Source organism: Halichoeres trimaculatus, unplaced genomic scaffold (genome assembly GCF_033239565.1).
Source record: "Halichoeres trimaculatus isolate MK-OKI-2021-1 unplaced genomic scaffold, fHalTri1.1 fHalTri1_scaffold_20, whole genome shotgun sequence".
Classification (NCBI taxonomy): domain Eukaryota; kingdom Metazoa; phylum Chordata; class Actinopteri; order Labriformes; family Labridae; genus Halichoeres; species Halichoeres trimaculatus.
The window spans coordinates 7,586,619-7,612,526 of record NW_027437198.1 but is presented as its reverse complement, the minus strand read 5'-3'; the positions used below and the strand labels follow the sequence as shown (position 1 = coordinate 7,612,526).

The 25,908-nt window shown below is 41.2% G+C and overlaps 1 protein-coding gene across 1 annotated transcript in view; it reads right to left on the bottom strand.

Annotated features, from left to right (window-relative positions):
• Window positions 1–25,908, bottom strand: part of abca3b (ATP-binding cassette, sub-family A (ABC1), member 3b) — a 43,297-nt gene that overhangs the window by 8,386 nt on the left and 9,003 nt on the right. Inside the window, exons 4-22 of the mRNA XM_074696164.1 lie at window positions 23,738–23,865; window positions 20,340–20,505; window positions 16,384–16,643; window positions 16,180–16,296; window positions 15,746–15,866; window positions 13,223–13,396; window positions 12,958–13,139; window positions 10,113–10,259; window positions 9,822–9,951; window positions 8,528–8,682; window positions 8,258–8,413; window positions 6,912–7,122; window positions 6,650–6,800; window positions 6,023–6,121; window positions 2,581–2,779; window positions 2,196–2,502; window positions 1,836–2,109; window positions 1,537–1,741; window positions 1,225–1,444 (exon numbers count right to left, since the gene is read on the bottom strand). Of these exons, the coding sequence (XP_074552265.1) occupies window positions 1,225–1,444; window positions 1,537–1,741; window positions 1,836–2,109; window positions 2,196–2,502; window positions 2,581–2,779; window positions 6,023–6,121; window positions 6,650–6,800; window positions 6,912–7,122; window positions 8,258–8,413; window positions 8,528–8,682; window positions 9,822–9,951; window positions 10,113–10,259; window positions 12,958–13,139; window positions 13,223–13,396; window positions 15,746–15,866; window positions 16,180–16,296; window positions 16,384–16,643; window positions 20,340–20,505; window positions 23,738–23,865 (3,402 nt within the window). The remainder of the gene's footprint in view (window positions 1–1,224; window positions 1,445–1,536; window positions 1,742–1,835; window positions 2,110–2,195; window positions 2,503–2,580; window positions 2,780–6,022; window positions 6,122–6,649; window positions 6,801–6,911; window positions 7,123–8,257; window positions 8,414–8,527; window positions 8,683–9,821; window positions 9,952–10,112; window positions 10,260–12,957; window positions 13,140–13,222; window positions 13,397–15,745; window positions 15,867–16,179; window positions 16,297–16,383; window positions 16,644–20,339; window positions 20,506–23,737; window positions 23,866–25,908) is intronic.

The following is a 25,908-nucleotide window of genomic DNA, read 5'->3' as shown; positions in this document are numbered from 1 at the left end:
AAAGTGCAATTATTTGCTCCTTGGCTTTGTCTCAAACTGCTGTGTTATTGCTTGTTTATTACTTTTCAGTCTTATACTACTTTTATTTATCCTATGCTGTTGTACATTTGCTCCTAAAAATGCCGCCTAGCTCCATCCTTAAAAGTACCCGGGACTCTTTCTGTTCCAGGAATATCATTCATGGGGTTATTTCTGTACTTTGTCAAACCATAACAGTAAAATACAAGAGTACGGGAAAAAATGCCTTTGTTGTTGTACTATAGTTACATGTACTATAGTTACATGTAATCTTTATCTTTCAAAATATTTGGAACTGTTCATCTACAGTGTTTATAGAGAGAAAACTTTCTAAAAATTCAAATCTGTTTTTCATTTTTTACATTTCACAGTTTAAAGTATCTAAAACAGGGGTGGCCAACCAGTCAGAGACCAAGAGCCACAAAAATTACTGTGGTGCTACGAAGAGCCACATCACACATGTGGTCTTAAAAACGCACTTCCTCTCACACATAAACAAAATGATAAAATTAAAATCAATACATTTCCAATTTTCAAAGCAAGATTTTTTATTTTTGTGTGTTTCAATTTGTACTAGAGAAGAGAAACTGAAACTTAAGTATCAATCCCAAATGATCCCAACGTTGGCATCAATATGTATATATATATATAGTTTAAATTGATCAGGACACAGCTACTCCTAACTATATGTTCTTATGAATGGATTGAAGAGCCACACACCGAAAGGCAAAGAGCCACATGCGGCTCGTGAGCCACAGGTTGACCACCCCTGATCTAAAACATAAAGATGACAAAAGATTTTGAAAGTTGACTGTCAGAGTTTCAAGGGTTAAAACCATTTTTTTTTTCCATTCAGAATTCCAGTTAGAGACTTTCAACAGTCACATTAATGGTCTCACTTTTCTATGTTTACCTGCTCATAATCCAGAACTTCAATGAGATTAGCAGCACAAAAATAGTTTATTTCTAAATGCTATCCCTCAGTATCTGTGGTCAGGTCAGATTTCCCTGAGAGAAAAAGAATCCATCTACGACACATGGACCCACAGTCCCTTTGGCAACGCTGCACCAACTGGCAAAGTTTCATAGTGAGAAAGAAGATCTGTCCTGACAGTCCCCACAGGACCTTTGAAGTATGAGGAAGTTGGCAAAGTTTGGTAAAACTCAGCTCAGACTGAAAGTACGGAGATGACAGCCTCTTCTTACCTGGGATGGTCATGATGGAGACGGCCAGAAAGGTGGCGGTGCCAGAGATCACGTTAAAGATGGTGAGGCGTGTGTAGGCTGTAGCTGCGGTGGAGAAGAAGAAGCTGAGCAGGTACATCAGAGGCACCACAGCCCATCCGTACAGCAGCAGCAGCAACAACACGTCCACCAGGTGGTTGTCGTCCACAAAGGCCTTCACTGCGAACGCTTTGAAGACCACCTAGGGTAAAGCAAAGAACGAGTTCAGAGAGATGAGATGAGATTGTAGAATAACTTTTAAAATACCTCTTCAGAGTGAGGAGTTTCACTGACCAGCATGAGGAGACAGGACATGAGGAAGTTGACGAGGTCCCACAGCAGGGCCGAGAACCAGAAGTTGGACAGGTAGACTCCGCTGACCTGCTGCACGTGTTTGGACTTTAAGGCCGACTCTGTTACGAGGAGCAGGGCGAAGGTGCTGGACAAGGATGCCATACCATACATCAGGTTGATGGCGACGATGAAGCCAGTCTTCCCCCTAAAGATGGAGGAAAAGAGTGAGTTACAAACAAATAAAACCTCTTCTCTCTCCTGATCACTCCAGCTCTTCCTCTAACATCCTGTACACTCACTCTGTGAGCTGGCTCTTTGCAGATTCAGAAAGGTTTCGTGGCATTGGGAAGTTTCCGGTCTCGATGGAAGCATTGGGCCCTGCGATGAACTTGAAAAGAGCATTATCCACCATCATGAGAGCTGTGGCGGGAGTGTGGTAGCCCTCGTTGTTGAAGTAAGCCGTTACTTCTGGGTACTGGTTCTTGCTGCCGCGGAAAGCAGCACCCACCACGCAGCGCTCATTAAAGCTGCCGCCTTCTTTCTCTGCCTGAGTCAAGATGTAGTCTGTAAAGTCTAATGGGGGGCAGAGGAGAGCAGGCGAACGATGAGTAAATGCTGAGCGAACAGGCTGAAGCACCAGGCTCTGTTGTTAAAGTTACCTGTGATGTTGACGAGCTGGCCCAGCTGTGCAGAGAGCTGCGAGCTGTAGGTGTTTGCCAGGGCAGCAGCCAGGGGACCCGGCTCAGGCTGCAGAGCCACGGGGACCTTCGTGGAGCCGTATTTGCTGAGGGCCAGCCTCAGATGAGGAGCAGTCTCATGATCAGGAATGGTGCGTGCAACAACTAAGGCCACGACAGTGAAGACCAAAGGCACCAGGAACTGAGCTACCATCACTTTCCAGTTTCTCCAGCTGTACAGCGCCCTCTTGAGGAACATGGCGTAGAACTGCTGCAGGTGGAGTCTGACCTGATGGGAGAGAATGAGAAAGAGATTCAGGAATTGCAGAAATCAAAGAAACAGGATGAGTTTGCCTTCTCGTCTTACTCCTGTGTTCAGCTTGATGTTGGAGCAGTCCTCTGAGATGAGAGTGCCGCTGTCTGTGAAGTCGGTGACGTCTGTCATGCCGCTGATGCTGCTGGCGTCATCTGTGGTCCAGTCATGGGAGCGTCTCTCATGTTGGTACTGCAGGGCAGGGAGCTGGATTGCCTGGATGTCCAAACTAGAATCCACCAACTTTCCAACCCTAAACACACAAAGTCACATTTCATAATCAACAAATAACAGAGAATTCATGAAGAGGAACTGCTTCTTTCCAAAGTCTTTGCTTTATTATGAATTTCCAGAAAAAGAGATGCTTCTTTGTTATTGAAAATGGGATCTTCAAGAACTCATTTGTACCTTTCAGCTGCTCGCTGAGAAAAAGAAAGACAAGGCCGTTCGAGAAAGAAGCTCATTTCGGCCTTACAAATTACAACCAAGAAGACAAAAGCAAATAATAAAAGTTCCAACAATGACAGGCTCATCCATGTGCATCAGATATCGTCATCTCATCACCACACAGGGCACCTTTCTGAGCACGTCTTCACAGGCTCCCCAGGTGTTTCATCTCTGCCTGTATCTGTGTGTCTGAGAAACTGAGCTCATTTTCAGAATTCACTGGATGATCTTCCATATTGTTTTTTTTCTTTTTTATCACACAAAAATCTGATATCTGTGGAGAGCAGTGTTACTTCCCCACTGACAAGTTGTTTCTTGGCAGCGAATTACCGAGAGCCAGAAGGAAGCCGAACAACCAAATGTTCAAGCAGCAGTTCTTCTCGGTGTCACGTCTGACGTTTGGTGAACTGTGTTCAAGTCCAGAAAACACTGGTGGACTTCCAGAGTGACTAGTAAATAATGAGGCCTAAGAGACAAGTGTTCCTGGCAGCTTCAATTACAGTATTACACACTCACACTTGCTGAGGCGGTGTCTATTGATTTGGGTCAGGAACATGTCAGCGCTGGCATTGAAAGGAAAAAGCTTCTTGTTTTAACTCTTTGCTGTGGTTAGAGGCAAACATGTGGGACCATTTTCTTTTAAAATCAACATTAAATAACAAAAAATAAAAATTTCTGTCTCATTATGAGCCCTATAAACTACAAACCATGTCGCATTTTAAGGCACCATGTTTTCTAGGATGAAGACTCTATTTCCCATGAGCACCATCATCCAATACAGGTGTGCATTTGTTTCTCTTTTTGCATTTTGCTTTTCTGAAATCTGACACACAAAACTGACAAAGTGTGTGTTTGATTTCTACACTGCTCACAGCAAGAAAAGGAACTAACTCGCACAGAAGTTGAACTGAATTTAGAGGGATATCTCTTCTTCTGCTTTGGATCTCATTTAGACATCTTTTTCCTTTTTTTTTTTTTTTTTTGGTTGTTGTTTTTTAAGTTATTTTTTGGGCTCTTGTGTAAGCCCGGGCGATAGTCAATAAATCAATTAATCGTGCAATAAATGAAAAGAACTCAATGATTTTGCTGGCCTCAGTATATCACTATGAACATGCAAGTTTGTTTCCCTCATCTCTCGCCTCCAAGTAGGCTGGATAAAGTAATAATAACAGATTTTGTTTCAAGGACGGCATACAATACATAGTTTAAAAACACTTCAACCATTTTTCAAAAAGAAAAATGTACATAAAATTCTTTTTAAAGAAGTTGATTTAAAAGATAAGATGGATGACAGTCAGTCAGTCAAAAATTTGTATGCAAAATTAATAACTGATGTAGAAAAATGCATTTTGTTTTGTTTTTTAGATTTATATTTGTTGCCTTTATTAACTCACTCTACAGGATGCTAAAAAAATTAATCATAAAATGCAAAAACGAACATGTAACTATTTACAATTGAACTTTTAGCTTTTTTCTACTTAACAATTTAAGAGATTTTAATCTTGCAGACTTTACTCCTTTTTTCTGCTGTCAGTCATTTTCTTAACTTGACCTTTACAGTGCATTTGTGTTGTCTCGTTCTCTCTTGTCTCCCTGACACTTTCCCTCCTGTTTTTGTTTCAGCTCCAAATTCCTTACTGCCTTTATTTCCACAAACAATGTAAAATGATTTACTTTATATTGAGGTCTTTTAAGGTCTATTACTCTAGCTTATTGTTTATCTTGTTCTTTAATTTTTCTCGAAAAAAAAATAAAAATTGGCTCCTATCACTTGCGACTTAATTAAAAAAGGCCAGGAGAAAAAAAAACCAGAATTGGCTCCCAATCAGGAGCCGGCTCCCGATCAGGAGCCGGCTCCCGTCGTTGACTGTGAAGACACATGCGCTCCTCATTCAGCCATCTTTGACAGAAACCTTGATAGCGTGATGCTGAGTGATGCTCAGAAGAGACCTGCTACAGCTAGGTAGTAATTAGCACATGTTTGTTGGTGCCAAGCTGGGTTGCCAGGTTTGAATGTAACAACATATTCTACACAGTTGTTACAAACAAGCATTTTATTGGTATCACAGTGACAACCATGAGAATAAATTAGAAGTACAGTTGGACAATGATTCTAAAAGAAGTCCTCACAGCATCTTTAAGGAGCAGCGGCTTGTGTTGAAAAATCAAGTTAAAGTGAATTTAATTGCAGTTCCTTGAGTGTCCACTTGAGGCAAGCTGCTGAAGCAAAGAGCTTCCTGTTGAGCTCAGATTAGAAATCTCTGTTGCTGACAGAGGAACGAAACATGTTTGCAGCCTCGTTGAAAAGCAATTATGTATATGTAGCTCATGTATTTATTCATGCTTATCAGATGGGGAATTTCATATAACAAGTCCATTAGGATGATATAGAGGCTGAGAGTTTAGCATAAATTAGCATAATGAGGGACATGGCTGCATTGATACAGCCAGGTGGTGCACTGTAGCTGAAAACATGCCTCAGCTGTGCCTCTGTGTGTGTGTTTAGGTTGATCATGGGTAAGATTAAATCAGCATTTCCCAAGTCTCTTTAGAAACCAAACGTCACAGAGAACACAGTCGTGACTGGTGTGGTCTATGGATACCTTGTGTGGTCCGACACTTCTCTATGAGAACCATCGTTCACTTTCCTCATCAGTTTTACCTCCACAGGCGATTCAGTTTGATTGGTCTGCGGTGACCAGCCTTCACTCCCTGCTCACAGCAACAAGCCCCGGCTGATCCACTTTTAGGAGTTATTAACCGCTGCGGAGCGCTAACAACAAACAGCAGCTGCAGTTTTGCAGATGCTGGGATCCATTCATCTGGTAATGAAACCTTCACATCCACAACAACACGTTCACTCACTGCCTGACATATCACGCTCACTGTGAGGCTGTGCTGCTGCACCAAAATAATTAGTGTTGTTAACATCACCTGTCAGGGTTTTTTTTCCACAGGATTAATATCAAATCCAAAATTTGTCTTACATTAGGTCAGTTTCACCCAGAATCAAAATTTTTTAATTCGTTCATCTTCATCATCTGCCCACCTGAGAAAGACCTCTTCCATAGTGGTAACTGAAGCTCCATAGCTGGCAATGCCGAGCTCCTCTCTGTTCATCTCCAGCTCCGCAAACAGCAGCTCGAACCTGAGTGAAAACACGACAAAAAACAATAAATGAGTCATGTTTTGTGCCCTAAGCTTTACTTGATAGAATCACAGTCGTAAGTGCCACCGTGGGGTCAAAATCCAATTTGTGAGAGGTGCTATATTGATTTTAGCACTAAAAAAACACATAAAGTGGGTAAAGGAGAGATGGCTTTTGTGAATCTTTGAGGAGAGAAATGAAAAGGTCATAGAAAAAGGACAGAAAACTATTTTCTGCTGTTTGTATGTTTCTCTGAAGAAAAGCTGCATGTGAACAGATGCAGAGAGAAAAAAGTCAAACAGTGACTGCTTTTATTAAAATCAAATCCTCAGAGCTGATGTAAGATATTATTCAATTCCATAATCCTTCTGTAACTTTCTCTACCCCACAAACCTTTTTCACCCAGATTATTCTCAAATCCAGCTTTTCAGCGAGAGTCCTTTCTGACCTAAAATCTCTCCTCCACTTCACGGTTTCCCCCCCTGTGTGAATGTGTGTGCACCAGGAACAAAGACCAGGCTGACTCACTTGCTGGTGCTTTCTTTAGGTAAGATGTAAGCGAGCTCGGCCCCGGCGCTGCTCTCCAGCGTGGCGTTAGGAACGTACATGTGAACGAGGCGGGTGATCTCAGACACGTTACAAAGAGCATCCTTCACGATCACCATGTGGTAGCCAGCACCTGGAGAGCAGAGAATATGACTCAGTGTGAGCCCCCACCTTTAATTACAGCGTGCAGACACAAAGCAAATCTCAGACTCTCAGCTCTTCTTCGTCACCGTGTTCCACTTACCATATTTGTTCTTGAGGAAAAGCGGCGACCCACAGCACTGCAGCTCCCCGCCTGCCATGATGGCGATGCGATCCCCCAGTAGGTCGGCTTCATCCATAAAGTGTGTCGTGAGCAGGATGGTGCGGCCGCGTTTCTCCCCTTGCAGGAGATCCCATGTGGCACGTCGAGCTGACGGGTCCATACCTGAAGTGGGCTCATCCAACATCACCACCTGGGGATCAACAGAGTGAGGATGAGACGTGGAGAAAGGATGTGACAAAATGAGAGATAGTTAACAACTAGGGGTGTGCCATATCATACCGTCTACGATGATGTGGGTAAATTTTTTCACGATTTGAATTTGTCATTTCGTGATATTTACAGAGCAGAGGCCCAATGACGTATGACGCTCTCTGTTGTGTACAAAACAGTAATGGCCAAAAGTGAAAGTAGCACGGCAGCATCAACTTTGTCCCCACATGAGGACGTGCCTAAAAGAGGAGCTACCTCAGTGAGGTGGAGGATGTTTGGCAGAAACAAAGATCGGACACGCAGCAAAACTTTACCGCAAAGGGTGGCAACACCACAATCATGTTCTACAACATAAAGCTGAAACACACGGCCGAATAGAACCAGGCTATGAAGACATATGGGTGCCGCACAGCGCAGTTCCGCGGATTTTGGGCATGCGCCAATTGATATTGGATGTGTCTCTGGAGCGCCACGCAGCATAGCGCCGCGCAGCATAGCGCCGCGCAGCATAGCGCCGCGCAGCATAGCGCCGCGCAGGATAGCACCGCGCAGCATAGCGCTGCCCAGCACAGCGCAACGCAGCACAGTGCAGGGCAGCGCCCATGGCAACTGTATAGGCAAGATCACATGATCACAGGAGAACCACATGTTCCTGCAGTAATACCACCCATGACAACGTACTTTAATGGTGATGAATTAGAATATTAAACTCATCTGGCCCTCCCAAAACTTCAGCTCCTTCAGTCCATGCCTTCTCCCTTCTGTTGGTGTCCTTATAGAAAGAATGTGTTTTGTCGTATAAATTTGTGTAGTGTTTTGCCTCCATGATTAACTTTTCCTCCTCCAAAATGTTCCCCTGGATCTGACTTACTTACTATGTTTACATTTCAAGCTTGTGGAGTAGTAGTAGTAAATGATTGGAAAAGTGGCTCCCATTCTGGGTATGCAATAAAAATGCTGTTATTCAGAAGCAGCAACCACTAAAAATAAGTTGTTCGTTTTTTTTCCCCCATATCGCCATGAATATCGTTATCTCAAATTTCCTTAAAATACCGTGATATAATTTTGAGGCTGTATTGCCCACCCCTCTTAACAACCCTCATGAACTTCATCACCTTGGAGTCTCCGATGAGGGCGATGCCTATGGAGAGTTTTCTCTTCATGCCCCCAGAGAGGGTCTTGGAGCGAGCATGTCTCTTGTCTTCTAAGTTCAGGATTCGGATGATCCGGTCCACCTCATCTGGGATTTTTTCTTTGGAGAAACCTTTCAGCTACACACCAAACAGAGAACACACACATTTAACCTTAACTGTCTCAAAAAGAGATTGTGTCTAACGTGCAAAAATAAATACAATACAACTCTCTGTAATGGATCATACAGGTACCTGTGCGTAGAAGATCAGGTGCTCTCTGACAGTAAGGTTATCAAACAGGACGTCATGTTGTGGACAGAGGCCCAGGCTGCGGCGGATCAGAGCCATGTCCTGACAGATGTCATAGCCGTTAATGTAAGCTCTGCCGCTGGTCGGGGGAAACAGACCTGCAGACAGACACAAACGCTGTCACCTAATGTGGAAGTACACTGTAAACCTGGATAAGTTGAGTTTACTTGAGAAATGCTTGTAAACCAGTTCCCTTGAAAAAACTAAGTAATGAAACATGAAACTTAAGTTAATCCAAGTCAACATCTTAAGTAGTTGCGATTATTATAGAGAATCATTCTATTGAATGTCTTTAAACAAACAAACCTGATACCTATTAGTTACAAATCAAAATATTAAGTAATGTTAAAAAATGTTGCATATCACTGTAAAACACAATAAGTTGACCTTACTCAAAACTGAAAGATGTGATATCAATAAATTTGCCTTATGTTAAGGTAATTAAGTAAAGGTAATAATAAAAAGTTGAAGCGGATCTGAATTACTAAATTAAATAACATATCAAAGTACAGCTGGGTCTCATATCCACAGTGTTCTCTCCTCACTCATGGTTACAAACGCCGTCACAACAAAAATCAGCTCTAACTTCATAACTTTAGTAACTGTGAGTGAGGAGGGAAGGCAGTAGATATGAGACCCTGCTGTACATTGAAATATTGTTCTTCAGGGGGCACAGGTTGTCTGAGCCCCATGGCACTGACTGGTGGTCTGTGCTCCATGGCACAGGGTCTTGTACCTATTGACTTTTGCAGTGTGCCTAATGGTTATCATATTAATAAATGAAATGTTTGACTCGACTATCATGCTATTTTGGACAATTTTGAAAATGATAAAACATATTAGCACAGACAGCTGGTCCATGCTGTGACGCACAGACAAACAGTCCATGTCATGTGGAGCACAGACAGCCTGTGCCACTGCTGCACATCTAGGAGTACAGCAGGGTTTCATATCGACTGTGTCCCCTCCTCACTCACAGTTTCAAAACACAGTCAGAGAAACGAATGATTTTAAGTTGTGCTTACTTAGACAGTAACAAAAGTTAAATTCACCCAGAAACCATCAGTTCCACCACTGAAAACTCAGACATTTGAATAAATTGAACTTACTGACAAGTTTTAAGTTTTCATAGCCTTATCCCATTGAATAATTTGAATTTTAGGGTTTATAGTGTATCTGTGGCATGTGTGTGTTTTTTAGAGTACGGAGGTGTGAACAGTGTGTTTAGTTTGATCACCTGTCAGCATGGACAGTGTTGTAGTCTTCCCTGCACCGTTGTGTCCGAGCAGCACGGCAATCTGCCCTTCAAACATGTTGACGGTGAGATCCCGCACAGCCTGCCGCGTCTTATTGCCCACTTTGAATTCCTGTTGAGGAGATCATCTCATTCATTTTGATGCATCACAGGAGAAAACGAGTCACAGGGGCAGAGTAACCTTGTTGTTTGTGTGCTCATTTTAAAACACTTACACACCAGCACATGGACACGTTGACCTTCTGGGTCATGGTGTTTTTTTTTTCTGCTCACCTTAGCAAGATGTTTTATCTTGATCCCAGAGACTAGTCCAGCTGGCTCCTCCTCTATAAACTCTCCTTTAAGAGCTTTCTCTGCATCTTCCTCTTCTTCCTTCTCATTCACCAGAGCCATGCGAGGACTGCTGCACCAGTACGAAGGCTGAGGGGAAGAGGATTAAGACAGAGTGAGGCTGGCACGAAGGAGTACTTTTAATCACAAACCATAGATTAAATAAATTTCCTTTGTTTTGTTTCAATGCTGAGTAATAAGTGGAAGCAGAAAGAAGAGGGATCAGATCATTCATGAAACACGAGAAAGAGAAAGTGAGCGGACTCCTTCATTGGTCTTATGCCCTTTTTACCTAGACGTGGATTGTTTCCTGACCTCCTTACATTTCCTGAGAACCAGAGTCAAAACTCACTTTCTATGTTGCAGAAAAGATTCACACACCCACACACACACACGCAAACACACAATGGACGAATGTGCGTCAATATCTGAAGCCGCACCCTGCTGACGGATTTCCGAATTCTGGGACTGGGAAATGTGTTAGCATGCATTTCTTTTTATAAGTGTTTGAGGACACGCCACTTAGTGATCATGGTCAGTTGTTATAAAGATAAACCTTATTTTTGTTGGCTCGACAGACTCAGACGTTTCCTGTTATTCTGGCTGGCTGAGCCAAAGGCCTTCCTCTGGCCAAAAACACTCTGACCTCGCATTTGCAATTCCCTCCACTATTTGAAACGCTGTCCCTGAACGCAGCGCTTGATTCAAATGTAGGCCGTACGCAAGACTCACACCTTTGCCTTGATCTTTAAGTATTCTGTCAGTGCTGTACATCACTTACTGGCAGCACTTTGTTGACACTGTAATAAGCCTTCAATTTCAAACTACGACGCCAAAGCTGCGTCGGACCCGGGTGCGTTTACTGGAATTGGTAATTCGAGCTTGTTCATGTCTTTGAATAAACAGAATTAGCAGTGCTTACGTCTGAAAGCAATCAAAGTTTCATAACTGCAATAAGTATGACTGGGAATACTTCCAAAAATTTGTTTATGGAGCAAATAATGATGATAAATTTAAGAAATCAGACTTCATATCGTATTTCAAAACATTTGCTAGAATGGAAAAAATAACACAAGGTGATTTAAATATTTTGCTATGATATGTTATGAGTAGTTTTTATGCAGTTACACAGATTAAAATGTTCAAATGAAAAACTGCAGCCAAAGGGTCAGTCAGACAAACATTCAGCTGGAAAAAACCCCAGCCTTTTTCTTTTACTTTTTTCCACAGAAATTTCCACAGAACCTTATCAGTGAGTGAAATTTTAGACTGACCAAATCAGTAAGGGAGGATTTTTACTTGGAAAACAAAACTCATACAAATTCTGTAAAAGACGGGAACAGAAAAGTGAGAGAAGGACCACTTTGTGTGAATTTAACACAAAATCAGCACACACAGGAAGTTCCTCACTGGTGCTTTGAAATACACTCACCGGCCACTTTATTAGGTACACCTGTCCAACTGCTCATTAATGCAAATTTCTAATCAACCAATCACATGGCAGCAACTCAATGCATTTAGGCATGTAGACATGGTGAAGACGATCTGCTGCAGTTTAAACCAAGCATCACAATGGGAAATTAAACTGGCAGAAACTGCTATTCCACTGGGATTTTAACCCACAACCATCTCTAGGGTTTACAGAGAATGGTCCCAAAAAGAGAAAATATCCAGTGAGCTGCAGTTCTGTGGGATAAAATGCCTTGTTGATGCCAGAGGTCAGAGGAGAATGGACAGACTGGTTGGAGCTGATAGAAAGGCAACAGTAACTCAAATAACCCCTGGTTACAACCGAGGTCTGCAGAAGAGCATCTCTGAACACAACACGTCCAACCTTGAGGCAGATGGACTACAGCAGCAGAAGACCACACCGGGTGACCCTCCTGTCAGCTAAGAACAGGAAACTGAGGCTACAATTCACACAGCAACACCAAAACTGGACAATAGAAGATTGGAAAAACGTTGCCTGGTCTGATGAGTCTGGATTTCTGCTCCACATTCAGATGGTAGGGTCAGAATTTGGCGTCAACAACATGAAAGCATGGATCCATCCTGCCTTGTATCAACGGTTCAGGCTGCTGCTGCTGGTGTGACGGTGTGGGGGATATTTTCTTGGCTCACTTTGGGCCCCTTAGTACCAACTGAGCATGGTTTAAAGTCCACAGCCTACCTGAGTATTGTTGCTGACCATGTCCATCCCTTTATGAGCACAGTGTACCCATCTTCTGATGGATACTTCCAGCAGGATAACGCTACATGTCATAAAGCTGGAATCATCTCAGACTGGTTTCTTCAACATGACAATGAGTTCCCTGTACTCAAATGTCCTCCACAGTCCCCAGATCTCAATCCAGTAGAGCACCTTTGGGATGTGGTGGAACAGGAGATTCTCATCATGGATGTTCAGCCGACAAATCTGCAGCAACTGTGTGATGCTATCATGTCAATATGGAGCAAACTCTCTGAGGAATGTTTCCAGTACCTTGTTGAATCTATGCCACCATAGGTTAAGGCAGTTCTGAAGGCAAAAGGGGTCCAACCCGGTACTAGCAAGGTCTACTTAATAAAGTGGCCGGTGAGTGTATGTCAAACCTCGTAAAAATTGAATCCAATGAAAATATGAAAAGATGAAAACACTGCCAGGTGAAAAAGGGGTGTTGATAACCAATCTGTGAAGCAGGACTTCTTCATTTCCTCCTTTCTCCTTTAAGACTTAAGGAACTACAGGAGGTGACTAAGTGCTCCACATACATCTACTTTGTTTATTCAAAGTGAGTGTGATGCTTACCAGAGCAAAGAAGTAGGATGGTAAAGGCACTCCATACTCCCCAGGAAAGACTGCCTCCATGTACCAGGCCACCAACCCGTAGAGAACCGCATCAAACAGCAGCAAGCCCAACACCTGGGCCATGGAGAAGTCATCGTCCACCGTCACAGAGTCAAACATGTTGGACCACTGGATCCCAGTACCTGCAGAGGAAGAGAGAAAAACAGTTAAAACTGTGACACAAGATGAAAGAACAAAAAAAACTTCTTATAAATGAATCTCTTACCTTTGCCCTCAAACATCCCAATCAGCTGAGCTCCCATGGCCATGGCCACATTGGATATGAGGCAGGCAGACACCTTCTGGGCATGGCTCAGCAGGTCGTAGCGCGGCCAGAGGAACAAATACGGCAAATAGCTCATGAAATAGATGAAGCCACCTGCTGCTGCTGCCACGTTGGCTATAGCCGGTAAAGAAAAGAGAGATGGAGGCTCAGGGAAAGCTTAGAAGTGGCAAAACAACACAGCTTTAAACGAAGACCTGTCAGAAAAATAAAATGCTATAACGTAAAGAGCAGACCAACACTACAGCTAACAGCCCTTTTCTTTGTAGTGAGACCTTCTTTTCTCAGCAAGACCCTTTGCTCTGATTGACAGAGAAAATGTAAGAGTGTTGTTCACATGAAGCATGAAGGAGGACAATCAAGAAATGAAGGAGAACTTGGGGGAGGAGTACTGTGAATGAGGCAAAAGAAACACTCTCAGGCCTGTTATTTTTCCAAGCCACAAGAACCCTTAAAATAGCACTTGTGGCGGACAATGTGACATTGGGAGCACACATGGGACATGCATTGATTAAGTGCCAACACAAGTATTCAGAGAGCGTGGTGGAAAAATACTTCACAAGATGAAGAGTCTGTGATGTACAGAATTGATCAGGAAGGACACAGTAGGTAAGGATGGGTAGCTTTCACATTTCAAACGGTGTAATACCGATGTCCGGTACCTGGCAATTGGTGTCGGTACTCATCAGTACCAATTTTCTGTACTTTTTGTGTGTTTATGTGGTCATAAACATTAATTTTTTTATTAATAAAAATATCAAAGTGTTTAAGTTAACACATTTATTTCTCAGTATATAAAGTCACAAGGATGCATATATGAACTGAAATACTGCATAGTTTGATTTTAGGTGAATCAGTACTTGGTGCTCCAGATGGAACTTCATTACATTATTCATTCGATTATTTATTAACAGGATGTGTAATTATTTAATCTAATTCATCACATTTTAATCTCATATCTGCTCAAGGTCCCCCCAAACAAAGAATTTGAGTTCAAGGACATTACAAAACTGTAATGCATTACTAATCAAATGAAAACACGAAGAAGAGAAGATTTATAAATTTCTTTATTTTTTTTTTCCAACTGGCCAATTTTAAAATGTACATGTTCGCTGACACTGACAACTTCCCTGCGTCTATAGAAGTAAATAGAGTTTTTTAGCAGGGGGAGGTGGGGTCTGGCAGAGATTGTCAATCAAAATCCTGCTCATAAACTACTGTGGGTGAGAGCGGTGTACTCTTTGGATGAGAGCTCAGCATGGATATGAGGAGAAGATGTGAGATAACTGAAGCATAGCGAGACGCTGCAAGTCAGAAAAGTTCAGGCAGCTCACGCTCCAACTGAGGATGTGTCAGGGTAGTTCAGAGAGAAAGAGCGGTGCGATCATGAGAAGAGGTAACGGAGATCATTGAGAGGATCAAAGGATGGAAGGCCCGAGACAACAAGTTTAAAAAAAAGAACGTTTTCTCTGTTTTGTTTTGTTTTCAACAGGAAGAAGGAAGGACAGGAGTCCACTCTTCTTAGGTAGTTTTGGTGTTTACATAGTCATAGAAAACAATATTATCTGGGTCATGAAGATTGTTCAAGATGCTCTGAAAGTGGCTGACAGCCAATCAGTTAATCATGTTAATTTAAATAACGCGTTCATTTGCGATGTTATTAATTAATCTAATTAATGCATTGTAGTGACACCCCTAGTGGGTAAATGTAAAAGTACCTAATTGGGTACCTGTCTCTAACAGCAGGACACACTCTTTTATTTCAGTGAATTGTTTTTCAAGCCTCCTCTTGTGGCAGACATTCCTCATCTACCAATGGGGTATTATTTAACAATCCTCATGTTTTGTGACGTCACATGTACAAGTAGATGTGAGAACAACATGACAGGCTTTTCCCTCAGCTTATGAGTTCAGTAGGTTTAGCAGAAACTGGCACAGCTGTAACAACTCGCTGGGTTGTAAAATATCACAGCTTAGATAAATATTAACAGACCAAAACAGGGCATGGAAAAGGAGAACACTGCAGATTAAGATTCATATAAGGATACTTTTCTTTGAGTAGAGGATCTATCTGTATCAGAGAAAACTCAGTCACTAAGAGGATATGTTATTGTTATGAATATTGCAGAGAGAAATTCAGCACCATAAGTGATCTGCCTCTCAACAGCTCTCAAGCTTTGAGCATGACCAGAATCAATTAATGTTGTGATTTTCAGAAGAACATAAACTACCGCTTGCCTGGAAACACAGAGTTTCCTTTTGTGCATTTCCTGAACAGAACGTTTCCCTGCAGAGGTCTCAGTGTAAACACAGTTTTTAAGCTGTTTTTTCAGCTTTAGGGGAGCAAAGTAAACAGACAGCATTTTGACCTACATGAGTCAAAGGAAGGGAAACTGACACCACACAAAGTACAATACAGACGGATATAGTTAAAAAGAAAGCGTGGGCTATAACAGAAACACACACCTCGTGAGAAGAAAGTGCTGATCATGAAGCTGAAGTTGATGGTGGCCACAGCAAAGACGAGCAGGAAGACGAAGACCAGCGTGGGGTCACTGTAGGACAGCACTGCTCCGTTGGGGCTTACCTGAAACATCATTTTGTTGTTATAAACAGACTTTATAAACAACTTTTTTAAAGTGGTATTTCTGTTTTCGGCCCCTTGTCTTATTTTTTTAAGTGCAACATCATAAAATGCTTCTTTTTATGCTTCATAATGACATGACTTTGCTTGTTTTAAAGCCAGAATCACCTTCTGATAAATACATTTACTCTGCAGATATCGCTGCTGTATTGTAGATAATGACATTGTGTTACGCTTTGTTTGTCCGAGAATCAGCTTAAAGCATTACGTGCTGGAATGTGGCTTATATAACAAGGATTTAGTGAAGTAGACGTACCTGGATACAAAGGAGCAGAGTGACCAGAAAGACTGAAATGGAGAGGAAGAGGAAGAACATGAGGAACCAGGCGCTCCAGTGGAGCCAGTTGCTGAGACCCATCATCCTCATGTACTCCTGAAATACACAACAAATAGGTTCAGATTATGTCGGCTTTTTATTTCGATCCCAAAAAAGAGCTCAGGTAGAGACACTTTCACACACCTTGAGCTTCCTTTCCTTTTCCTGCACCACCGCTCTGACTATGTTGAGTGAAGGGTAGGTGAAACTGAGCACCAGTAGTAAAGGCATTTGGTTCTGAATCGCCAGGATAAAGACGTCGTATATAAAAGCAGGGTAGGGAAATCGGGACAGGACCACTCGGATCTGTCGTAGCAGGGGGGAAGCAGCAGCTCTGTTGTAGGACATCATGATGGCTCGGTCCACTGCGTGCTGGACGGCGAGGAATCCTTCTCGATAGTAACCTTTAGAGATTAAAAAGAACATGGATGGAGTCAGAAGAAGCTTCACACAGATGACAACTCTGTCACATCATCACCCCTCCCCAGCCTTACACTCGGCCAAATCAAAGACGGATTTGACAGCCTTTGTCACTTTGTTAGCAAGTGTTAGCAAGTATGTGTAAAGTTGGAGAAAACTAGACACACTCTTAGAGGGTCTCTGAACAGATTCAATGCCATGTGGTCCCCCTTCTTTTCTCATGTTAGACAACACTCATTCATTACGTCTCACCCCTACTAGCGCAGGAAGCAGGATTCAAGGTACATGTGTGGCAGTTATAGCCCTTTACACTGCAGTACAGTGTTGTCTACTAAATGGGGTTGACCTGTAATTAGGGCTAAACAATTAATCGATTTTAAACCAACATTGAAATGTAATAGAATGCAATTTTCAAATCGCATTAGAAAAAAAAAATTTCATGTATACAGACCTGGAGGGAATATAATAACTTGTACTTGTTTTCCCTTAAAACCAGAAAAAGTCAAAACCCTGTTTTTTTCTGGCAAAAAAAAAAACCCTGTGGGCTACAAAGATCCATCCAGTGGATCGTAGAACCATACCCCTTAGTCACTTTTTTCTGTATGGTTTGCTACTCTTACTGACAACTGGAGGTCAGTAAAATTTCACAGTGTTCCTTTTTCTTTTTCAATTAAGATGCAAAAAGCTTATTTAAATATTAACAGTATCTTTTGTTGGTTAGTCATACTATAAAATTACTTAAAACTTGTGTTAAGTGAACAATGCAGAAGATACACGTCAACCCCCAAAAAACATATGCTAAATCGCAATCGCAATATTGGTCTAAAAAATTGCAATTAGATTATTTTCCAAAATCGTTCAGCCCTACCTGTAATTCATAATAAATATAACTTTTCCCTTTCACTCTGTTTTAAATGTCTTTTGCTTCCAGTTTCCATAATGTTCCTTTGCATAAAACTTCTAAAAATAAAACGATTAAATACAGAGAAAATGTAAAATTATTGGGCCTCATTCACAATCAGTGTGTACACTGTGACTGTTTGACACATTCATTCCTTCATTCATTCATTCAAACCTGTAATTATTTTCAAAAAAGACACTGTTCCCCTTTGCATGAGCAAATAATAAAAACGATACAAATAAATCAAATACGCAAAACAATAATTTAAAACAGTTACAGTGAGAGGAATAGTGATCAGTGATCAAATCTTAAACTTTGTAAAAAAGAGGTGAAGGCTGTTATTTTGAGATTTTGTTGGAGTGTATTCCAAGAATAAGGGGCATCAGAATTCACTGTAGACTCGAGGGAGTTTAAGATTTAGTAGGTCAGATGAGCGAGTCATGTATAACCCTTCATAGAACTCTAACAGGTTTGAGAGGTGGGGTAGTTTTCACGTGAGGGTTTTAAAAAGGTATAAAAACAAGAGTTTGTTTGACACATTAATTGTTCTCACTCTGCAAACAAATTTATAAGCCCCTCAGACCAACCATGCACACATATCATGACAACCAACTCCCTCAGAAAATGTAAACACATACACTTCGAACTAAATGTATGACATATTTAAACTGTTGTCAGTAAATAACCATGAAACTGACACATAATCACCCTTATCATACATACTGTATTGAATCTTAAATTAAATACTTAGTTTTAAAATTCAAAATAACACAATGTTCATCTTAAAATATCACAGTTTTAATGTTAATGTAATGGTTGGGGATGGTAAACGCAGGGTCTCTAGTGGAGGTGTGAGTTTTAAAGCAAGTGCCAAAATGTAAAGTGAATGAAAAACATGGAAAAACTGTTTCTCCTCATGACTTAAAACATTTTCTGAGCAAATGACGCACATACAGCTTAACTGATCACTCACACTTATTTATTTACAAAAATATCCATCAACTGCTTTAATGAGTCATTTATGTTTTTGATGCCCAATAGGAAATCCCTCACAGCACCCAGGAGCGCCTGCTAATTACTGATCACCTTATTAAGACTCCTGCAGAGGGGACAGAGGAGTGGGCTGTGTGGCTGACACTGGACACGTGCTCCTCCTCCTGATGTACCAAACAAATGTTCCTAAAGTGAAGTGTCAATTTAGACTGACTCTGATTCACTTACATATGCACAGTGGTGAGAGGAATATTTGCTGGTGCGCATGCATCATTAATTCAACAAAAAAGGGACAACACCATCAGGATGTTTACTTCATGTGATGCTTGGATCAGCAAAGACCCTGTATCTGCAGATTCTCCTGTTGATGGTTATCAGTCTAAGGCCAAATAATATGGTGTTAATCCACTAAGGTGGTATTTTCTAAATTCATTTTTTAATCAAAGTTATTTTGTTAAAAATCTGAATCTTGTTTGGGCTCTCTCAAAAATTATGTAATGAAAGCTTATACAACTTAAATACATTAAGTTAGATATTCAAAATCAAATATGGGTCCACGGACACGATGAGGGGGTTTACGAAATGTAGAAAAAAAAATCCTGACATGAAATGTGATTTCTTTTTGCTGCTTCAGTGATGTGAATGTGTTTGTAGAGCTGTTTTGGTTTCAGGGTGTGGTATTTAACATGAGGACATGAGGAGAAGTTGAGTTATTGTTTATGTGCACTCACACACATTTGTTCATGTATCTCAATGTGTATGCCTCACAACCAGTGTTAATTCTGTCAACTATAATTTTGACGATTGAGATTTTTACAAATCATTTTTCAGTGACAGACAACATAAATAATTCACTTGTGATGTTGGTTCTGTGTCATGTTTCTGTATTATTGCTTTGACTTCTATATTTTGTTGTTTCTTTTAATTTATAGTTTATCTCTTTGGCTGACATCTACACTTTTTAAATGTCTTATACTTAGATTTAACTTAACTGATAAATTGCACACAGCATTTCTTTTTTCACATATCACGATGCACTGTATGAGAAAAAGTAAAGTTTTAATAAAGTGCCTCAAGGAAAAACCAAACATTCAGAACCAACTCTTTTTCACAGCAAAGTTGTTCTGACTTTCCTCTAAGACTGGAGGAGCTGATGCAGAGCTGTAGGCTTCAGTAATTATGCATGTGGAGGTTAGAAATCCACACTCAGTTGACCGTTAAAGCATCATTTATGCTCCAAGAATGACTTGACCTTTTGCATCCTCTTTTTCCAGCTATACATGTTCATTTTGAGAACTCTAACATGAAGAAAGAGCTCGAGCCTGATTGTGGACACCAGAGGTGCGTCTTGTCTACTATGAATCATCGAATAATTTAAACCAAAGGGGTCATAAGTGAAGATAAAGTCAAATGTGTCTGATGCCTCCATAAGAGGGCCTGACACCTCACAAGAATCCAACAAAGGATGCGAGGGCAGAAGGCATTATGCTGCTGCCAAAACCAGATTACACAGATCAAGCAAAAGATGTGTAGGGCAATTGTTGCCAGGGAAACAGCCTGAAGAGAGGCCTCATGCTTGGGAGCAGTGTGAAAATAAGTGCTTTTCATCAATCATCCGCTCTCTACGTGGCTTTTTATGGACTAATGTGGACAGCTCCACCAGGAAATGTTTTGATTTGCAAGACCATAAAAGTACCGAGAGACACTGAGATGGAGAGCTTTGGAAAGAAGGATGAGAGGGTTTAAAGACGAGGAGGTTCAGATCCACAGGGATGGGAGCTCTCACCTGGCGTGCCTCCTTCCTTGTCGTACTGCTCCCTGGGCCCCGGCAGCTGAAAGAGGGGGAAGAGGCTGAGCGTGTGCCAGTCCAAGTCGCTGTTCGGGTTCAGTTCCGACTTCTCTTTGGGTGGGGCGTTGCGAGGGGTGAAGGTGAAACGCAGGTGGTAGCTCACCTGTTGAAAAAGAGTTTGTGACAGGAACAAAAGTTAATCAGGGGGAGTGTGGAGGTGAGAGTCTGATGTACAGAAAGTGTTTTTAATAGATCAGCTTCAAAAAAAGTTGAATGAATGATGAATTCTCCTTAATGCCCTGCATCAAACGAAAGAGATAAATTCAATTCTTTCAGAGTTTTTCATTATTCAGAGTTTATCAAACAGTGTGTCCTCTTATTTGTTTGTATAGATCATTTCCCGTGTATCTAATATGGACACCACAATCCTAACTCCTTCCTGTGTAAAAAGCGAAGCCGAAATAGTGTCTGTTGACATCTTGAGCTCATTCTGTAATCTGAAGCCGAGGTAAAGTATGTGCGTAGGTTATCTGGTTAGGTAAGCTACAAGACTGACGTCACTCCCCTCCCACTAACCAGAGCACACAGATCCAGATAAAACAGTAAAGATCTTTTTAAGGGTACAGTCTGAAGCAGAAGAAGTTTTTATGTTAAAGGGTCCGTGAGGAGTTTGAAAGTGATCTTGAAAAAGTCTCCCTTCTAGATACATGCCTGATCGTAATCCACACTTTAAAATGAGATTATCGGCACCATTATTGCTGGTTACAGGTTATTTTAAATTGCTATTCATAGCTTCCAGTTTGGGTCATCCAGGACCAGACTGATCTTGTCTAGGTCTCTATAACCGCGTTTCCACCAAGCAGACTGGTTCGGTTCATCTCGGTATGGAGCGCATTTTGCGGCGTTTCCACTGATTTATCCCGGGACAGATCCCTAAAATCCAAGACGAGCCGGCCTACTTTTTTGGGACCCTTCTGTGTGGGTGCCAGACTGAACCGATCCGCTCTCGAAAGGTGGAGCAACACACTGCAGACTGTTGATTAGTCAAAAGTATCGTCTCTTACCCTCCGACAGTGGCTGTATTTCTCCTGGCGGCACACAGACTTCTCTGAAACAAAGCTTGATTTCACTTTGTATCAAAGAGCTACATGCCAATCACAAAGATGACAAAATGCTTCATGTCTTCCATCTGTGCTCTTTGTTTATTGTGTCGTGTTTTTCTTCTTTGTTGGATTTCATAGCGAGGTTAACTGCTACAGCGTCACGCTATGAGAGAGCACAGTTTACTGTGGAAACGCAAACGAGATCAGGCTCAACTGTACCAAACCGTGCCAAACTGTACTGAAGTGACCCGGACTGCTTGGTGGAAACGCGGCTTATGGCAACACCACGCGGGCTGACAAAGTTTAGTAGTGAGAAAGGATAAATCACAGAAATCTATTTTTTTCTCTGCTGAAAATTATTTCAGTGATGCATTTTGTAGTGATGGTGGACACTGGAGCCTAACTGTCAGACAGAAAAATGACAAAAGAGCAGAAGAAAGATAAACAGGAGGGTGATACAGCCTGAGCTAAAAGCTAATTAGCTTTTAGCTCAGGCTCTATCACTCTATAACAAAGGGTATAACAAAGGGGTTAAGCTGTTTATGCTAATGTTGATTCCAACCCACAGTCAGCAGTTATTCTGCAGTGGTCTGTTCAAACTTGAGAGTCTATCAATAAAATGAAGAGTGAGGTTACGTTAGCTCTGATTGGTAGATGACTGGTGGGACATAACCAAGATTTAATGATGTTACACATTACAGGCACGTATTAGCGCACCAGGCTAGCAGCTGCACTAAATATAAATGGCTACTTAACCACATATAAACTGACAGTGTTTACTCGTTGTTGTAATGTTAGCCTACAGATACAGAGATAAGGAGCACCGGGCTGCCGATAGCACTACATTTAGCCAGCTACATTTGTTTATGTCATTTTTTAAACAATATCGCGACATAACTGTCTTGATAAATACCTTACCTTGTAACCAGTAAAAAGTTATATTGAAAAAAGGCAACCTGTTTCCATCCTATATCCGTTTAATTCCAAAACAAACACACAACTTGCTAAAAGTAATATATAACAGTGTGCAGAGAGACTCCAGGCCAGAAGGTGGCGTGGGAGTGCAATTCAAACAGATCCTCCTCATAGAATCTTTAAGCATAGAGGTTGTAATCACTCTTGTTCTCACCGCGTTAACACCGCGTGAGTTGTGTGGTCCTCTGTGTCTTTTAATTTATTTTATCTTATTTATAATTTTAATTCATGTTTTTATTTTTTTTATGTTTTATTTATTTTATGGTTTTTGCTTTTGTACAGCACTTTGGAGACGGTCTGTTTTTAAAATGTGCTATATAAATAAAGTGGATTTGGATTTGGATTTGTTCTGTTGTTTTTATTATTTTCTTCACTGTTCCTCTTCTACTATACTAATCCTGTGGAGAACAGTCAAGGTGCCACGTTTGTCAATACAAAAAGCAGTCAATCATAATGAAACATCACTCCTTGTGCGCAACTATAAAAAAAAAAAAAAAAATCTGTCTTCACTTTAGGGGAACTGTTGTGCCGTCCATGTTTTATTACTGTCTATTGTTGAAATGAAACCACTCTCACTTTAAGTGCTCACAGAGAATGCAATTAAAGTGATTCCGTAGCTTGAAGGAGGCAATTAAAACCAAAGAGAGGAAAAACATCTTGAGGGAAATGAGAGAAAAACAAACATCCAGTGTGCCTTCATTTTGTATCTGCTGGGTGCCGAAGTCAAGTGCCACGAACAGAATTAGATTGAGTTGAAACTGGTGAGGTGTTTCAGGAGAGGAACAAGCGAAGCATGTGGGCATCATGGTCAACGTGGGAATATGTTTCTCTTTGTAAGACTGTCATTCACACACAGAAACAGCTGTATCTCAAGGGATCAAAGTGTAAAACGATGCAAAGTCAGCCTCATCCTATCAGGATTTTTCTGCTACAAAGGAGGATTAATTTTACCACCAGAGTTTATTATCACAGTAAATTCTGCATTGATATTTTACTTTTGTGTTGTGTTATAAAGTGCACAAGCTTTTCTCTTCACTGTAGACTCTCTCTGCTCTATTTAAACCACACCATGGCATAAACAACATCTTAAAACATAAGCAAACAGTTTCCAGTGAGCGCCTCAACCTGTAATACTGGAAACACATTCCATACGTGCAGACTGAGTATTCATCTCTCTTTTTGTTAAGCTTGGTTTAACAAAGAAGTATGTTTGAATGTAACTCTGGAAGTGATCCAGCTTCTGTAAGAAAAATGAAAAGCAGATTTAACAGACACTTGGTTATACAGCATGTGTCAGCGTCAGAGTCAGCCTCTCACCTTCGCAGGCAGAGGTTCATCATCATGAGTGAACGGGTGCTCGAACACCACTGCTGCTAGTATCTTCCCTGACAGAGGGTCATTTCTCACAAAGTCCTCAAACTGCTCCTCCGTCTCGAAGCCACGCACTGGGAGAGAACACACACAAAAACACACAAAGACATCACATTAGTTCTGAGTTGTATTCATCTCACGTACACCTGTTTTCAGACCCGTCTCACTGCCTGACCTTGGAGCTCCTTTTTTTTTCTCAGCGTCTGCCAGAAAGTTCAACATGCTGAAAGCTTACCAAACTAAATATCATATTAGCAATGCAGCAAGTCAAAAGCACCTGAAAGACTGCACTTGAATACATCTGTATGCTCTTTTTGACAAAAATGCTGGAGCGCAGAATACTCATAAAAGATATTATTGCACCAACAATTTCACAGAAACACTGAACAGCCTCTATAAATCTGACTGAAAACACAGTGAAGAAAGATAAAAGACTGAACACTTTAGGTCTGTTCACATCTCAGTAAAGCAAATTTGGATTTCTTTTGGCATTATCTTACTCCTTTTATCAAGCAGACATGTTGGTATTCTGCGTCTGGCAAAGGGCGACAGTTTGACACGCTGGCATACAGGTTAAAGCTGGGTCAGTCTCGTAAAGTAAACAAAGCATGGAGACACAGAGGGAAGAAAACCAGCTGCCCAATTTAACGCTGTGTTAAGAAACTCAAAACCTGCAGTCAGTGTTGAAGAGGGTCACTTAAGGATACATGGAGACATTATTTATTATTCATCCTGGCTGTTTTAAAGAGAAGTATGGACTGATCGTTCAGATCAAAAGGAATGGACTCAGAGGGACAGTGACAAGCTACTGGTTATGAAAAATGGTTGAAAGACTTCATTAAAACAGACAGATGAACCATCAATACTCAGGACATTTCATGACTGAAGTTATTTCAGGGCACTTTCAAAGAAAGAGCAGATCCTGAGGCGTCGGTTTGGTTTTGTGATTTAATCATACACTCCATGTACGGAGGCTGCTCACTCTGCTCTCCACTGGGTACAGGTATAAAAGCTCATACAACTATAAAACAAAGGAGAAAAACAGCATGTTCAGACCTTATGGTTTGTTATATCATTAACCGAGACCCAACATCAATCCATCATGAGAAAGCACTTGGTAATAATGTGGTCGCAGTAGCAGAGGCAGCTATCATACCCATGAGACTGTAAAAAAGTGGGTTTAACCCTTTGTCAACCAAAGGCCAACTGGACTTTTTGCGACCTTGGCCTTCTTTCAGGAACCGTTTGAGCTGTTTTGCCAATAGTTGAGGAGTTACAGTCATAAGAACAGCTTGCTTCAAGTAGGCCCTATGCTCTAAAGCAAGCCAATATGATCATGTATGCAGATGATTCAACCATGTTTTGTGCTGCAACTACATGTAACATACTAAATGAACTTTTATCAAATGAATTACAATTAGTGTCCAACTGGGTCAAGGACAACAAATTAGTCTTGAATGTGTCAAAGTCAAAGTGCATTGTCTTGGGTACTAGAGATATGTTGGCTAGAGATTCCAGATTGAGTCTGTCCATTGAGGGTATCTCAATACAGCAAGTCAATAAAATTAAGTTACTGAGGGACAAGTAGGGATGGGAACCTTTCCCATTTGAAACGATCCGGTACCGATGCCCGATACCTGGCAACCGGTACCGGTACTCAACGGTACAACTTTTCGGTACTTTTTTGTGTTTATGTGGTAAAAAATATTAATTTGTTTAATAATAAAATACAAAAAATTTTTCAATTTAACATATTTATTCTTCAATATATAACCTTGTAATGCTGTGTTCATGTTCAGCATGGAAAATCGCCTACTCTTCCATTCCCTCACAGTCACAAAGATGAATTTAGGTACCTAAACATGGTGCCTTTTGGTTTTACGTGAATCAGTACCCGGTACTTTTGACAGAATTCGGTTGGTACCTTTAAAAGTACCTAATTCGGTACCCATCCCTAGGGACAAGTGATGAGCGCTTGACTTGGTCAGATCACTTTGATGCTATTGTTGTAAAAATGGGGCAGGGCGTTGCCGTCACCCGTAGATGCTCTTCCTATATTACATCATCAATTAGAAAGGAGGTAATGCACGCATTGGTTCTCTCTCATTTAGAGGACT